The sequence below is a fragment of the Bombina bombina genome, chromosome 7 (assembly GCF_027579735.1).
Source record: "Bombina bombina isolate aBomBom1 chromosome 7, aBomBom1.pri, whole genome shotgun sequence".
NCBI lineage: Eukaryota > Metazoa > Chordata > Amphibia > Anura > Bombinatoridae > Bombina > Bombina bombina.
The window spans coordinates 515,556,633-515,573,233 of record NC_069505.1 but is presented as its reverse complement, the minus strand read 5'-3'; the positions used below and the strand labels follow the sequence as shown (position 1 = coordinate 515,573,233).

The window sequence follows — 16,601 nt, the reverse complement described above, 5'->3', positions numbered from 1 at the left end:
TACTGTCCCTTTAAGCTGGCTGCTAAAGCCTTATAAATTTAAGACCAGCTAAGGGGTAGCATTTGCAGGGGTTTCAGCATTTGCAGAGCATTCTATCTCTCAAAGCTCCCATCTTTAAGTGTCAGAACTAAGAATTATACAATAATTGAACAAGATTTGAAGATTTGAGGCAAGCAAAATATTTTCATATTAAACACAGTCTTTTGCACTTAATGTTCTGGTATGTTTTCAGGACTGCTTTTCCTTTTAACAGTTTAATGCCTATTCCACAAGCAGGCTCACATGCTCATACCTTAACCTTCTCCATATGCAGTTTATATAGGCCCCTCTCTCATTTCTTCTCCATACCTTAGCTCTCATGAACTTTCTATTTTAAAATCTATATCAATAAACTGCACCACCTCACACAAATACCCCCACTGCTATTAATTTCATTCTCACCTACCCCTACTTTCCCTCTTGCTGCTATTAGCATCAGGCAACAGCTCTCCAAATCCTGAGCCCATCCACATCCCCACCATTACCTAATTACGCACTACTTATAGAAATTTTAATAGCAACACACATAGCCTAATTTCCATCCAATGCATCCCATACACACACTCTCCTTTCACTTGTGCACTATGGAACTCTCATTCTGTCTGCAACAAACTTACAACCATTCATGACCTGTTTACATCAAATGCTTTCACCCTTTTAGCAATTACCGAAACCTGGCTATCTTTTTCTGACACCGTTTCCACTGCTGCTCTCACACATGGTGGTCTCCACTTTAGCCATACCCTGAGGCCAGGTGAGAATCATGGCGGCAGTGCTGGGATCCTGCTCTCCCCCTCCTGCACTTATCAGTACCTACCGCCAATCCCATCTCTCTCCTTCTCCTCCTTTGAAGTCCACTGTATTCGCCTGTCTCCCCCCCCTTTCCCTCAGAGTGGCAGTCATCTATCGCCCTCCTAGACCGACCTCCCAATTCCTTGACAACTTTGCCACCTGGCTTCCTCACGTTCTCTCTACAAATATACCAACCCTAATTCTTGGGGACTTTTACATTCCCATTGACAACCCATCTGCCCCTGCTGCCTCTAAATTTCTTTCACTCACAGCCTCTTTCAGTCTCTCACAATCCCCCCTATTACCTACTCACCCTGATGGACACTCCATCGACCATGCTATTTGCAAAAATGCTCCCGTACTGCTGAGCACGTCTGGAGGAGAACTCACTCTGAACCTGATTTCATACACAAGTTTATTCTTCATTCATACACTTCTGCCCTTCACTTAGCCATGCAAACCTTCTTCTCTTCTCTCATATCTACTCTTTCCTCAAACCCTAAATTACTCTTCTCCACCTTTAACTCTCTCCTCTACCCACCTGCTACCCCCCCCCCCCCCGATCTGTCTTTAGTGCTCAAGACCTGGCAGACTACTTTTTAAACAAAACACGTACTATCCAAAGCAACATCCCAACACCAACCTGCAATTTTCCAACAACAGGACCAGTTACTCCCTCTGCCACCCTCTGCATCTTCCATTCAGCCACTGAGAATAAAGTTTCTTCCTTACTATCTTCCTCACGTCTCACTTCCTGCCCACTCGACCCTATCCCTTCCCATCTAATACCCTCCCTGTTTTCCACCCTCACTCCTGCTCTTACTCACATCTTCAACCTATTTCTCTCTACCGGTTCATACCCATCTTCTTTCAAACACGCAAAAGTCACTCCCATACTCAAAAAACCCTCCCTTGACCCTAATTCTCCTGAAAGCTACCGTCCCATATCACTGCTTCCACTAACATTAAAACTCCTTGAAAAACTAGTTTACAATTGCCTAGCCCACTTCCTATCCAACAACTCCTTGCTTTACCCCCTGCAATCTGGATTCCGCCCGAAACACTTAACTGAGACTGCCCTTACCAAGGTGACTAACGATTTTCTCTCTGCTAAAAGTAATGGCCACTACTCTATACTCATCTTACTTGACCTCTCAGCTGCCTTCAAAACAGTTGACCACCCCCTCCTCCTACAGATCCTTAGCTCTTTTGGCCTCTTTTTTCTGTGTCATTTGCTGGTGACTCCTCCTCTCCAATACCTCTGTCTGTTGGAGTACCTCAAGGATCTGTTCTGGGTCCTCTACACTTCTCCATTTATACTTCTTCACTGGGTAAACTTCAAATATCACCTCTATGCTGATGAAACCCAGATCTACCTCTCCACCCCTGCTTTCTCTCCCTCTGTCCTTTCTCATGTCAGCGACTGCTTATCTGGTATTTCTTCCTGGGTCGCCTCTCACCACCTAAAAATTAACATGTCCAAGACTGAGCTCCTTCTAATTCAACCCCCCCCCCCCCCCGCAAGCTCTACAAGTAAAGTAAGTAATTTAAAAATATTGTAACATGAAATATTCATATTTTTATGTTGGCTTAGTGCACTTGAGAATATGGGATTGAGTTTTCACATGAGAAGGGTGTTTTTTTTTTCTATTTATTTTTCTCCACTGACTTCTATGGGTAATAGGATATCGTGCGCAATATTCAAAGTTCAGCATTTGTACGTTTGTTGGGTTAGTGCATGAGCAAAAACAGTTCATTTTAAGTCATAAGTGTGCAAACCGATGTGCACAATAAGCTTACTTATAGAGCAATTAACGCTGAAGTGGGAGTGTTAAATAGTGTTCCACTTGTAATCTAGCCTAAAGAAATATGCAGGTTTCTTAGCCTACTTAGGTTTCTAGGTTTATTTTTAAACAAAGGGTAGAATGAGAACAAAGCACATGCTCTATCTGAATCAGGAACTTCTCATTTTTACTTTATTGCACCTTTAATATGGGTATTACAATGAAAGTTGGTGGAAGAATACAGATAATGTCCTTAATTTAAGTTAACGTTGGATGAAGCAGATCTTGTAGGGATGAGGAACATTCCCAAAGCCACTCAACTCTGGACTGAGGTCTAATTCTTCTATGTCCAGTGAAGATCTGAGGGTGAAATTCTGTAGAATCGTGCTGATGAAGAGGAAAAGCTCCATTCGTGCAAGACCCTCTCCAGCACAGATCCGCTTCCCTAAGCAATAGTACAGAGAGTGTGAAATTAGTTGCATCCAACTATCCATCTGTTTATCCTACCATCCATGACTCATCTGATTTTTCATACATCAAGTATTTCATCTGTCCATTTTGTTCAATCTACCAGTCCATGTATCCTTCACCATCACCAATCCTGCTACCTATTTGCAATGTTAAACAATATGTATATGTGTATCTATATGTCTACAGTAAGTGGTGTAAGTTTTCAAGTTAGTAAATCAGTTATGTTCAAAGGAATTAAAGAAAGTTGTATACAAGCAATTACCTAATGAGAAAGGCATGAAGCCATCATTCCTCTGAAACTTTCCATTTTCATCCAGGAAATGACTGGGATTGAACTTGTCTGGAAATTTAAATTGTTTTGGGTCACGGAGAACAGAGCTCAGCAGTGGGTAGACTGTAGTTCCCTGAGAAAGGAGTAAGAGATACTATTATGTCCAAGTGCACAATGGATGTGGTCAACCATTTTGGTGACCCTGATGCACTTACTGGCGTCAAAAACACAAATTCTCTGCTCATCGAGGTATTCTTGAAACTTTAGTAAAAAAAATGTATATATATGTTAAATTAAAGTAAACAAAAAAAAAAGAAACAGATTGGGCTAATTTATAAGTGGAGCAATATTTTGTGATTTTGCGCTAACTGTGGCCTAGATTTAGAGTTTGGCGGTAGCCGTGAAAACCAGCGTTAGAGGCTCCTAACGCTGGTTTTAGGCTACCGCCGGTATTTGGAGTCAGTCAGGAAAGGGTCTAACGCTCACTTTTCAGCCGCGACTTTTCCATACCGCAGATCCCCTTACGTCAATTGCGTATCCTATCTTTTCAATGGGATCTTTCTAACTCCGGTATTTAGAGTCGTGTCTGAAGTGAGCGTTAGAAATCTAACGACAAAACTCCAGCCGCAGAAAAAAGTCAGTAGTTAAGAGCTTTCTGGGCTAACGCCGGTTTATAAAGCTCTTAACTACTGTGCTCTAAAGTACACTAACACCCATAAACTACCTATGTACCCCTAAACCGAGGTCCCCCCACATCGCCGCCACTCGATTAAATTTTTTTAACCCCTAATCTGCCGACCGCCACCTACGTTATACTTATGTACCCCTAATCTGCTGCCCCTAACACTGCTGACCCCTATATTATATTTATTAACCCCTAACCTGCCCCCCCACAATGTCGCCGCCAGCTACCTACAATAATTAACCCCTAATCTGCCGACCGCCACCTACGTTATACTTATGCACCCCTAATCTGCTGCCCCTAACACCGCCGACCCCTATATTATATTTATTAACCCCTAATCTGCCCCCCTCAATGTCGCCTCCACCTGCCTACACTTATTAACCCCTAATCTGCCGAGCGGACCGCACCGCTACTATAATAAAGTTATTAACCCCTAATCCGCCTCACTCCCGCCTCAATAACCCTATAATAAATAGTATTAACCCCTAATCTGCCCTCCCTAACATCGCTGACACCTAACTTCAATTATTAACCCCTAATCTGCCGACCGAATCTCGCCGCTACTGTAATAAATGGATTAACCCCTAAAGCTAAGTCTAACCCTAACCCTAACACCCCCCTAAGTTAAATATAATTTAAATCTAACGAAATAAATTAACTCTTATTAAATAAATTATTCCTATTTAAATCTAAATACTTACCTGTAAAAAAAACCCTAATATAGCTACAATATAAATTATAATTATATTATAGCTATTTTAGGATTTATATTTATTTTACAGTTAACTTTGTATTTATTTTAACCAGGTACAATAGCTATTAAATAGTTAAGAACTATTTAATAGCTAAAATAGTTAAAATAATTACAAATTTACCTGTAAAATAAATCCTAACCTAAGTTACAATTAAACCTAACACTACACTATCAATAAATAAATTAAATAAAATACCTACAATTACCTACAATTAAACCTAACACTACACTATCAATAAATTAATTAAATACAATATCTACAAATAAATACAATTAAATAAACTAAGTACTAAAAATAAAAAAGAACTAAGTTACAAAAAATAAAAAAATATTTACAAACATTAGAAAAATATTACAACAATTTTAAACTAATTACACCTACTCTAAGCCCCCTAATAAAATAACAAAGCCCCCCAAAATAAAAAAAAATGCAATACCCTATTCTAAATTACAAAAGTTCAAAGCTCTTTTACCTTACCAGCCCTGAACAGGGCCCTTTGCGGGGCATTCCCCAAGAAATTCAGCTCTTTTGCCTGTAAAAAAACACATACAATACCCCCCCCCAACATTACAACCCACCACCCACATACCCCTAATCTAACCCAAACCCCCCTTAAATAAACATAACACTAAGCCCCTGAAGATCTTCCTACCTTGTCTTCACCTCACCAGGTATCACACCGATCCGTCCTGGCTCCGATATCTTCATCCAACCCAAGCGGGGGCTAGACATCCATCATCCGACGGCTGAAGAAGTCCAGAAGAGGGTCCAAAGTCTTCATCCTATCCGGGAAGAAGAGTAGATCCGGACCGGCAACCATCTTCTTCCAAGCGGCATCTTCTATCTTCATCCGATGAGGACCGGCTCCATCGTGAAGACCTCCAGCGCGGACCCATCTTCTTCCGACGACGTCCAACTGAAGAATGACGGTTCCTTTAAGGGACATCATCCAAGATGGCATCCCTCAAATTCCAATTGGCTGATTGGATTCTATCAGCCAATCGGAATTAAGGTAGGAAAATTCTGATTGGCTGATGGAATCAGCCAATCAGAATCAAGTTCAATCCGATTGGCTGATCCGATCAGCCAATCAGATTGAGCTCGCATTCTATTGGCTGACCGGATCTACTCCTCTTCCCGGATAGGATGAAGACTTTGGACCCTTTTCTGGACTTCTTCAGCCGTCGGATGATGGATGTCTAGCCCCCGCTTGGGTTGGATGAAGATATCGGAGCCAGGACGGATCGGTGTGATACCCGGTGAGGTGAAGACAAGGTAGGAAGATCTTCAGGGGCTTAGTGTTAGGTTTATTTAAGGGGGGTTTGGGTTAGATTAGGGGTATGTGGGTGGTGGGTTGTAATGTTGGGGGGGGTATTGTATGTGTTTTTTTACAGGCAAAAGAGCTGAATTTCTTGGGGCATGCCCCGCAAAGGGCCCTGTTCAGGGCTGGTAAGGTAAAAGAGCTTTGAACTTTTGTAATTTAGAATAGGGTAGGGCATTTTTTTATTTTGGGGGGCTTTGTTATTTTATTAGGGGGCTTAGAGTAGGTGTAATTAGTTTAAAATTGTTGTAATGTTTTTCTAATGTTTGTAAATATTTTTTTATTTTTTGTAACTTAGTTCTTTTTTATTTTTTGTACTTTAGTTAGTTTATTTAATTGTATTTATTTGTAGATATTGTATTTAATTAATTTATTGATAGTGTAGTGTTAGGTTTAATTGTAGGTAATTGTAGGTATTTTATTTAATTTATTTATTGATAGTGTAGTGTTAGGTTTAATTGTAACTTAGGTTAGGATTTATTTTACAGGTAATTTTGTAATAATTTTTAACTATTTTAGCTATTAAATAGTTCTTAACTATTTAATAGCTATTGTACCTGGTTAAAATAAATACAAAGTTACCTGTAAAATAAATATAAATCCTAAAATAGCTGTAATATAATTATAATTTATATTTTAGCTATATTAGGATTTATTTTACAGGTAAGTATTTAGCTTTAAATAGGAATAATTTATTTAATAAGAGTTAATTAATTTCGTTAGATTTAAATTATATTTAACTTAGGGGGGTGTTAGTGTTAGGGTTAGACTTAGCTTTAGGGGTTAATACATTTATTAGAATAGCGGTGAGCTCCAGTCGGCAGATTAGGGGTTAATGTTTGAAGTTAGGTGTCGGCGATGTTAGGGAGGGCAAATTAGGGGTTAATACTATTTATTATAGGGTTAGTGAGGCGGATTAGGGGTTAATAACTTTATTATAATAGCGGTGCGGTCCGCTCGGCAGATTAGGGGTTTATAAGTGTAGGCAGGTGGAGGCGACGTTGTGGGGGGCAGATTAGGGGTTAATAAATATAATATAGGGGTCAGCGGTGTTAGGGGCAGCAGATTAGGGGTACATAGGGATAATGTAAGTAGCGGCGGTTTACGGAGCGGCAGATTAGGGGTTAATAATAATATGCAGGGATCAGCGATAGCGGGGGCGGCAGATTAGGGATTAATAAGTGTAAGGTTAGGGGTGTTTAGACTCGGGGTACATGTTAGAGTGTTAGGTGCAGACGTAGGAAGTGTTTCCCCATAGCAAACAATGGGGCTGCGTTAGGAGCTGAACGCGGCTTTTTTGCAGGTGTTAGGTTTTTTTTCAGCTCAAACAGCCCCATTGTTTTCTATGGGGGGATCGTGCACGAGCACGTTTTTTAAGCTGGCCGCGTCCGTAAGCAACTCTGGTATTGAGAGTTAAAGTTGCGTTAAATATGCTCTACTCTCCTTTTTTGGAGCCTACTGCAGCCATTCTGTGAACTCTCAATACCAGAGTAATTTAAAAGGTGCGGCCAGAAAAAAGCCAGCGTTAGCTACGCGGGTCGTTACCGACAAAACTCTAAATCTAGCCGTGTGTAAGCTTTTTGCACGTGCCGGGTAGCACGCATATAACATGATGAAAGTAAAACGATTTTGCTTGTGCACTAATTCGGTGCAAGTAAAAAGCCGATTTTTGAAACATCTCAACTGTGTTAACATATTTCGCCATAGACTTCAATGAAGCGCAAAAAGTGGAACAAAAAATAACATCCCAATTGTGTTTTCTCAAGTTTACTAGCTAACCCAACATGAAATATTAATATTTCACATTCCAATGTTCTTCACATAGCAGAATATTTTCTATTTATTCATAAATATATATTTATATATATATATATATATATATATATATATATATATATATATATATATAAATATACAGTGCACGGAGAAAGTCCAGCACTCACTTACAAGTTCTTAGCTAAGATTAAAAGCAAAAATGGAAAAGTTAGTTACCGCATCTGGCCACATGGGATAAGCCCAGGTACCGTGTCAAGGTCTAGGGTGATTACATAAGTCTGTGCACCCTTCACTTGTTCCCAGTTTGTTGGATTGAGAGCTTGCATTATGTGGCTGTTTAGGGTCTCAGGAAGAGACCTTGACATGGTACCTGAGCTTATACCATTTGGCCAGAAGCGGTAACTAACTCTTCCATTTTTGCTTTTAATCTTAGCTGAGAACTTGTGAGTGCTGGACTTCCTCTGTGTGCTGTATTAATCTGTTTTGTAATTTTTCCTATGGGCCTTGCACCCAGACCTGTCTGGGGTTAAATATACGCTGTCAGCATTTATCATTGCACAAGCAGTTAATGTGAACTGCTTGTGCAATGCCGCCCCCTGCAGATTCATGGCCAAACCCGCTAGTAGGAGGTGTCAATCAACCCGATCGTATGAGATTGGGTTGATTTCTGTCCGCTGCCTCTTTAGACCGCTGCTTCATAACTGCTGTTCCATTTGGAGCTTGATAATTCGGCCCCTTAGAGTGCTTTTAACAGAGACCCATAGGAGGCCATAATGATCGCCTGGGGTTGTCATGTTCCTAGCTCAGAGGAGAATTGTCTGGTATTTCAGGGCTGGACTGACCTTACTTGGCAGGATCAGACTGATATACTTCAGGAAAATCTTCCTCTGCGAAAAGCACACTGGTCTAAAAGAGGCTGCTTTTGCATGACTTCTTTTTTCTAACACCTGAGACCTCACAACTTTCCGTGGTAAAAGTCCTGTTTCAAAAACAAGTGGATCGTGGAAAGAAGCAAAAATACCGGGTCGTGGTATAAAACAAACAGTATTTATTTTGCAACGCGTTTCTCAGTCTATTCCAGACTGTTTCATCAGGCATCATGAAACGGTCTTGAATAGACTGAGAAACGCGTTGCAAAATAAATACTGTTTGTTTTATACCACGACCCGGTATTTTTGCTTCTTTCCACGATCCACTTGTTTTTGAAACAGGACTTTTACCACGGAACCTTTCATACACTGACACTGTCAGTTTTGGAGAAAAGTCTCGGTGGCGTGAGTGCAGCAGGAGAACACCTATCAGCTTGCAGCTCACCTGGTCCGGCCATTGGGCCTAAAAAACGTGGGTGCTACTTTCTAGACGCCTATCTGGATTCCACAGGTCCTCTGGGTGAGACCTCCAGCGTACTGACTGCTGGAATTTGAATGTCAGCCTGCTTTATCGCACCTTATTCATTTAAGGTGCCACTTTCCTTGTGAGTAGTTTTTTGCACATCACTTTTATATTTGTTGTTTGAACAATTCACACTATGTTGGCGCCCCTTGTTTATCTTCCACTTTTAAATGTAGTTTTGATGTGTTTTGTGTAATTTTTTAGTCGAGCATAACAATTAACCAGAACTCTGAAGTTTGCGCTATCCCTGTGCACATTAAATTCAATTGCGATGAACTAAACATGTTTACTTTCAACTGCTAATACGCTCGCTAATTCCGATGAGCACAAAGAGCCATGATAAAACCCCTTTTGTTTGCACGCAACAGTAAGCAGCCCACTTGTAATCTAGCCCAGCCTCATTGCGTTGAAAAACAACAAACGTCACAGTAAACCAGCTCATGTTGCTCAAGAAGATTTATGAGATTTTAAATGTGCAGGATATTGTATTGGCTTGACCTAAATACAAATGATTTATTATTAAAGAGACATGAAACACAATCGTCTAGATTACGAGTCTTGCGTTAGGGTTAAAAAGCAGCTTTGAGAGGTCCCAACGCTTCTTTTTAATGCCCACTGGTATTACGAGTCTTGCATGTACAGGTGTACCGCTCACTTTTTTTTCGCAACTCGAAAATACTGCAAATCCACTTACGTCAATTGCGTATCCTATATTTTCAATGGGATTTTCCTAATGCCGGTATTACGAGTCTTCCAAAAAGTGAGCTGTACACCCTCTACCTCCAAGATCCGTACCGCATTTGAAAGTCAGTAGTTAAGAGTTTTATGAGCTAACGCCGTAGTATAAAACTCTTAACTAAAGTGCTAAAAAGTACACTAACACCCATAAACTACCTATTAATCCCTAAACCAAGGCCCCCCACATCGCAAAAACTAAAATAAAAATTTTAACCCCTAATCTGCCGAACCGGACATTGCCGCCACTTTAATAAATATATTAACCCCTAAACCGCCGCACTCCTGCCTTGCAAACACTAGTTAAATATTATTAAACCCTAATCTGCTGTCCCTAACATCGTCACCACCTACTACATTTATTAACCCCTAATCTGCCGTCCCCAACATCGCCGCCACTATATTAAATGTATTAACCCCTAAACCTAAGTCTAACCCTAACCCCCTAACTTAAATATAATTTAAATAAAGCTAAATAAAATTACTACAATTAACTACATTATTCCTATTTAAAAGTAAATACTTGCCTATAAAATAAACCCTATGATAGCTAAAATATAACTAATAGTTACATTGTATCTAGCTTAGGGTTTATTTTTATTTTACAGGCAACTTTGTATTTATTTGAACTAGGTTGAATAGTTATTAAATAGTTATTAACTATTTAATAGCTACCTAGTTAAAATAAAGACAAATTTACCTTTAAAATAAAACCTAACCTAAGTTACAATTACACCTAACACTACACTATAAATTAATTACCTAAATTAAATTAAATTAATTACAATTAAATAAAATAAACTAAAGTACAAAAAAAACCCCACTAAATTACAGAAAAGAATAAAATAATCACAAGTTTTTAAACTAATTACACCTAATCTAATCCCCCTAATAAAATAAAAAAGCCCCCCAAAATAAAAAGAAGCCCTACCCTATACTAAATTACAAATAGCCCCAAAGTAATCAGCTCTTTTACCTGTAAAAAAAAATACAATACCCCCCAACATTAAAACCGACCACCCACACACCCAACCCTACTCTAAAACCCACCCAATCCCCCCTTAATAAAACCTAACACTAACCCCTTGAAGATCACCCTACCTTGAGACGTCTTCACCCAACTGGGCTGAAGTCCTCAATGAAGTCGGGCGAAGTGGTCCTCCAGACGGGTAGAAGTCTTCATCCAAGCCGGGAAGAAGAGGTCCTCCAGATGGGCAGAAGTCTTCATCCAGATGGCATCTTCTATCTTCATCCATCCGGAGTGGAACGGGTCCATTTTCAAGCCATCTGACGTGGAGCATCCTCTTCTGTCTTCATCCGACGACTAAATGACGTTACCTTTAAGTGACGTCATCCAAGATGGCGTCCCTTCAATTCTATCAGCCAATCGGAATTAAGGTAGAATAAATAGTTCAAATGTGAGCTCAATCCTATTGGCTGATTGCATCAGCCAATAGGATTTTTTCTACCTTAATTCCGATTGGCTGATAGAATTCTATCAGCCAATCGGAATTGAAGGGACGCCATTTCGGATGACGTCACTTAAAGGTACCGTCATTTAGTCATCGGATGAAGACAGAAGAGGATGCTCTGTGTCGGATGGCTTGAAGATGGACCCGCTCCGCTCCGGATGGATGAAGATAGAAGATGCCATCTGGATGAAGACTTCTGCCCTTCTGGAGGACCTCTTCTTCCCGGCTTGGATGAAGACTTCTGCCCGTCTGGAGGACCACTTCGCCTGGCTTCGTTGAGGACTGCGGCCCGGTTGGGTGAAGACTTCTCAAGGTAGGGTGATCTTCAAGGTGTTAGTGTTAGGTTGGGGGGTATTGTATTTTTTTTTTACAGGTTAAAGAGCTGATTACTTTGGGGCAATACCCCGCAAAAAGCCCTTTTAAGGGCTATTTGTAATTTAGTATAGGGTAGGTTTTTTTTTTTAATTTTGGGGGGCTTTTTTATTTTATTAGGGGGATTAGATTAGGTGTAATTAGTTTAAAAATCTTGTAATTATTTTATTATTTTCTGTAATTTAGTGGGGAGTGGTTTCGTACTTTAGATAATTTTATTTAATTGTATTTAATTGTAGTTAATTTAGGGAATTAATTTAATTATAGTGTAGTGTTAGGTGTAATTGTAACTTAGGTTAGGTTTAATTTTACAGGTAAATTTGTACTTATTTTAGCTAGGTAGTTATTAAATAGTTAATAACGATTTAATAACTATTCTACCTAGTTAAAATAAATACAAACTTACCTGTAAAATAAAAATAAACCCTAAGATAGCTACAATGTAACTATTAGTTATATTGTAGCTAGCTTAGGGTTTATTTTATAGGTAAGTATTTAGTTTTAAATAGGAATAATTTAGTTATTAATAGTAATTTTATTTAGATTTATTTAAATTATATTTAAGTTAGGGGGGGTGTTAGATTTAGGGTTAGACTTATATTTAGGGGCTAATAACTTTAATATAGTGGTGGCGACGTTGGGGGTGGCAGATTAGGGGTTATTAATTGTAGATAGGTTGCGGCGACATTGGGGGCGGCAGATTAGGGGTTAATAAATATAATGTAGGTGTCGCAATGTTGGGGGCAGCAGATTAGGGGTTTATAAGTATAATGTAGGTGGCGGCGGGGTGTTTAGACTCGGGGTTCATGTTAGGGTGTTAGGTGTAGTCATAACTTTTATTTCCCCATAGGAATCAATGGGCTGCGTTAGAAGCTAAACGCTGCCTTTTTGCAGGTGTTAGGTTTTTTTTCAGCTTGCTCTCCCCCATTGATTCATATGGGGAAATCGTGCACGAGCACGTTTTGCCAGCTCACCGCTACCATAAGCAGCGCTGGTATTACAGTGAGATGTGGAGCTAAATTTTGCTCTCCGCTCACTTTTCTGTGGCTAACGCCGGGTTTGAAAAAACTTGTAATACCAGCGTTGTCTGTAGGTGAGCGGTGAGCATAAACTGCTCGTTAGCACCGCACAGCTTTACTGACAAAACTCGTAATCTAGCCGATAGTTTGTCTTTCATGATTTAGAGAGACCATGCAATTTTAAACAACTTTCCAATTTACCTCTTTTTCTAATTTGTATTGTTTTGATATCATTTGTTGGAAAGCATACAGAGGTAAGCTCAGGAGCTGCTGAACTCTGGATGCACATTCATGCCTCATATGTTATTCCTTTTACCCATGTGTATTGCTGTTTCTTCAACAAAGAATACCAAGTGAATTAAGCAAATTAGATATTAGAAATAATTTAAAACATTGTTTTAATTTGTATTCTCTACCTGAATCATGAAATAAAAATGTTGAGTTTTATGTCCTTTTAACTACGTACCTGAGAAACCTGGTAAAACACAGAAATACACTTCACCTTTATTTTGTTAAACACTGCTGAAAATGTAAAACCATTTGCCATTGCTTGCAATTTGTACTTTCATCTCACCTCAATGTTAAAGTCTAGTTTGGTCAGCAATTTACCAGTCACAATATATATAAGTAACAATATTTTGTCTGATGGTCTAATATCAGGTAAAGGTATTGGGGTTATGAATTGAGTTTATGTTAGGTAAATTATTGGGATTAGGATTATGGATTGGTGTTAAGGTTTGGGTTAGAGTGTCTGTCATACTTTATAGGTATAGGTAGATTATTTTACTTTTAAGAGAGTTGTGTGGTCTTACCTTAGGGATGACATAGTCTCTAAAGATAACATCACTATTCACTTTGTGAGGGAGACCCAGTGGTATGAGGTCAATGAATCTCTGTATCTCATGGATCACTGCATCCGTGTAGGGCATTTTGGAGCGATCTTCAATGCTTGGAGCCCGATTATGGCCAATGACTTGGTCAATCTCTTTGTGGATATGTTCTGCATAGGTGAAAGTGGTAAGTAGATATAGGTAAGGTCTAAGAGTCAATGGTGTGTGATCATTTGTAATCCAAAGACAAATATACTGTCGATTTTGTGGACTCTATTCATTTCCTCTATCTAGCCCAACCATATTCATTGCTAAATCAAGCTGCTTTAAAATTGTAGTAAGAAGGGTACACTCAATTTGGCTCTTAAAATTAATTTTGAAGGAAGCACCACGTGTCATTAATTTTTTGCTGCAAAAGCTGACCGTATGGATACTACCTATTTCCAATAATGTCACAGACAAAAGGTTTATATAAGATAATCAACTATTGATGGTGGATGAATGTTTCAGCACATTAGTTAAACATAATGGATATAAGATATTTGCAGTCAAGACATTTTCTTTTCGGCCAAAATTTTCGTTACAAATATTCAGGGAAATTAATTTTCCCGAATATTCGGTGGCTGCACTATGCAGTATTCGTTTAGTTTAAAACAAAGTGAATACTGAATTTTAGTTAAACATTTACATTTGTTTTTGTTCTTACCTTAATGATCTCTAGAAAACATGGAGTTATTAAACCCTTAAAAAAATAAAGTAAACATTTTTCCATTCGGATATTCGTTTAATTAAAAACTAAACGAAAATCTAATTTTTGTCACAGATTTGCATTCGTACGAATTTTTTTTGGATATTAGGTAAATGTATTTGCCTAATACAAATCTTGATGTTACGGAAAAGCAATCTTTTGTTCACTATTTTTTAACATTAACATTCACAAAATCAGAACTTTCATTAGCGAAGGGGGAAAGTCGCGCAGTAATGGCAGCCATTTTAAATATATCTGTATATGCTGATAAACATATATATTTATGTGTTAATATGTATATTTTAACACATAAATATATATGTATATAAAAGCATATACATATATATTTATTGAGATCACAGTTCCCATAGACCGCAATGTAAAGGCACTTTCACTGCTGTTTTTTTTCCAACACCCCACTTTAACCCTAAAATACTGCCTCATGCAGTAATTTTATATAAAAAAAAAGATGCTGGCATCTATATTTTTTAATTAACTACACTAGACAATATTTTGGGGGCATCTGGGGCAGATTTATAAAATTAACCAGAGATACGATCTCTGGTTCATTTTATACGCAGTAATTGCTCACCCAAGCTCGCTGTAGCAATAACTAGCCGCTCGTAATGGCTGATTAATTATTGCACTCCCGCAAATGGGCAAATTTGCCAGTCTGTGAGATAGCAATAATTTAGCGCTGCACTTGTAATCTAGCCCTGTATGTAGCTGAGCTGATTTTTGGTTTTATATTCTAAGCATTTCTATACTATTAGAAGATTTACAATTTGTGGGGTACATCTTAATTGGGATTTTGTGAGGGTTTTCTAGTTCTAACCTATGTTCTCTTTTTAACTGGATTGTCCCACTTTTAACACAGTTTCCCTTTGTCCCCACAACTTTTTGAAGGGATGTACCTTTTCTTTTATCATGACTGTTTACTTATTTAGGGCCAGATTACGAGTGGAGCTCAAAATATCACTTACCCGAGCGCGATATCTGCGTTCCACTCAGTAATATCAGCGCATACAAATGTGTGCTGGTATTACAAGTTGAACGCACTGAGAACGCAACCTCGCATTGCATTGCGTGGAAGTTTTGCGCTCACGAAGATGCACTACCATAAGCTTCAATGGGAGCATCGTACTCCTGCTGTCAGGAACAGCTGAGAACCTAGCACAGCAATGGGCAGCAAAGTGTAAATATATATGTATATGATTTTATATATATATATATATATATATATATATACAAACTCAATTGCAGAATCCGCCCTCCTGGGTCGGCCACCTGTACTACCACTCCAATATTATATCCAACACACTAACAGTGAAGTCACAGAAATTAAAAAAAAAAAAGTTAATGTAATTGACATTTCGGGTAAACATCCCCGAAACGTCAATTAAATTTAACTTTTTTTGAAAAACCCTTGTGTTGTGTATATATATATATATATTTATTTGTTAATATGTGTATATACATATATATTCACAGGAAACACAGTCCCCATAGACTGCAATGTAAAAGTACTTTTCAGTAACACAACCACTCGGTTTAACCCCTCATAACTGCTTGCTTGGTACCATTTTTTTTATTTTTTTTATTTTAAGCAGCTACAACACACTGTATTTTGGAAGCAATTAGGAGACAATTTGAAAATTAACCAGAGATCTGATCCGCCACTTGTAATTGCTGGTTTTTTATCTTGCACCCGTCCAAATTTCAGGACAGCACCTGAATTGTAGGTCTGCTACCAGAGCAATTGTTGCTGAGACCAGGGTCAGGCCAACTGCTATATCTCCCCCAGCTGGGCTGGTCTCAGTGGGCTCCCAGGCAGGTATCAATCCCTCTGCCCCGCTTCTTCTTTCAGGCAGGTATCAATCCCTCTGCCCCGCTTCTTCTTTCAGGCAGGTATCAATGCCTCTGCCCCGCTTCTTCTTTCAGGCAGGTATCAATCCCTCTGCCCCGCTTCTTCTTTCAGGCAGGTATCAATGCCTCTGCCCCGCTTCTTCTTTCAGGCATGTATCAATCCCTCTGCCCCGCTTCTTCTTTCAGGCAGGTATCAATCCCTCTGCCCCGCTTCTTCTTTCAGGCATGTATCAATCCCTCTGCCCCGCTTCTTCTTTCAGGCAGGTATCAATC

General features: G+C 39.0%; 1 protein-coding gene across 1 annotated transcript in view; it reads right to left on the bottom strand.

Moving 5' to 3' along the window:
- Positions 1–2,781: 2,781 nt before the first annotated feature.
- LOC128666935 (cytochrome P450 2G1) overlaps positions 2,782–16,601 on the bottom strand; it is a 136,657-nt gene continuing 122,837 nt past the window's right edge. Inside the window, exons 7-9 of the mRNA XM_053721756.1 lie at positions 13,697–13,884; positions 3,349–3,490; positions 2,782–3,060 (exon numbers count right to left, since the gene is read on the bottom strand). Of these exons, the coding sequence (XP_053577731.1) occupies positions 2,879–3,060; positions 3,349–3,490; positions 13,697–13,884 (512 nt within the window). The 3' untranslated portion in view covers positions 2,782–2,878. The remainder of the gene's footprint in view (positions 3,061–3,348; positions 3,491–13,696; positions 13,885–16,601) is intronic.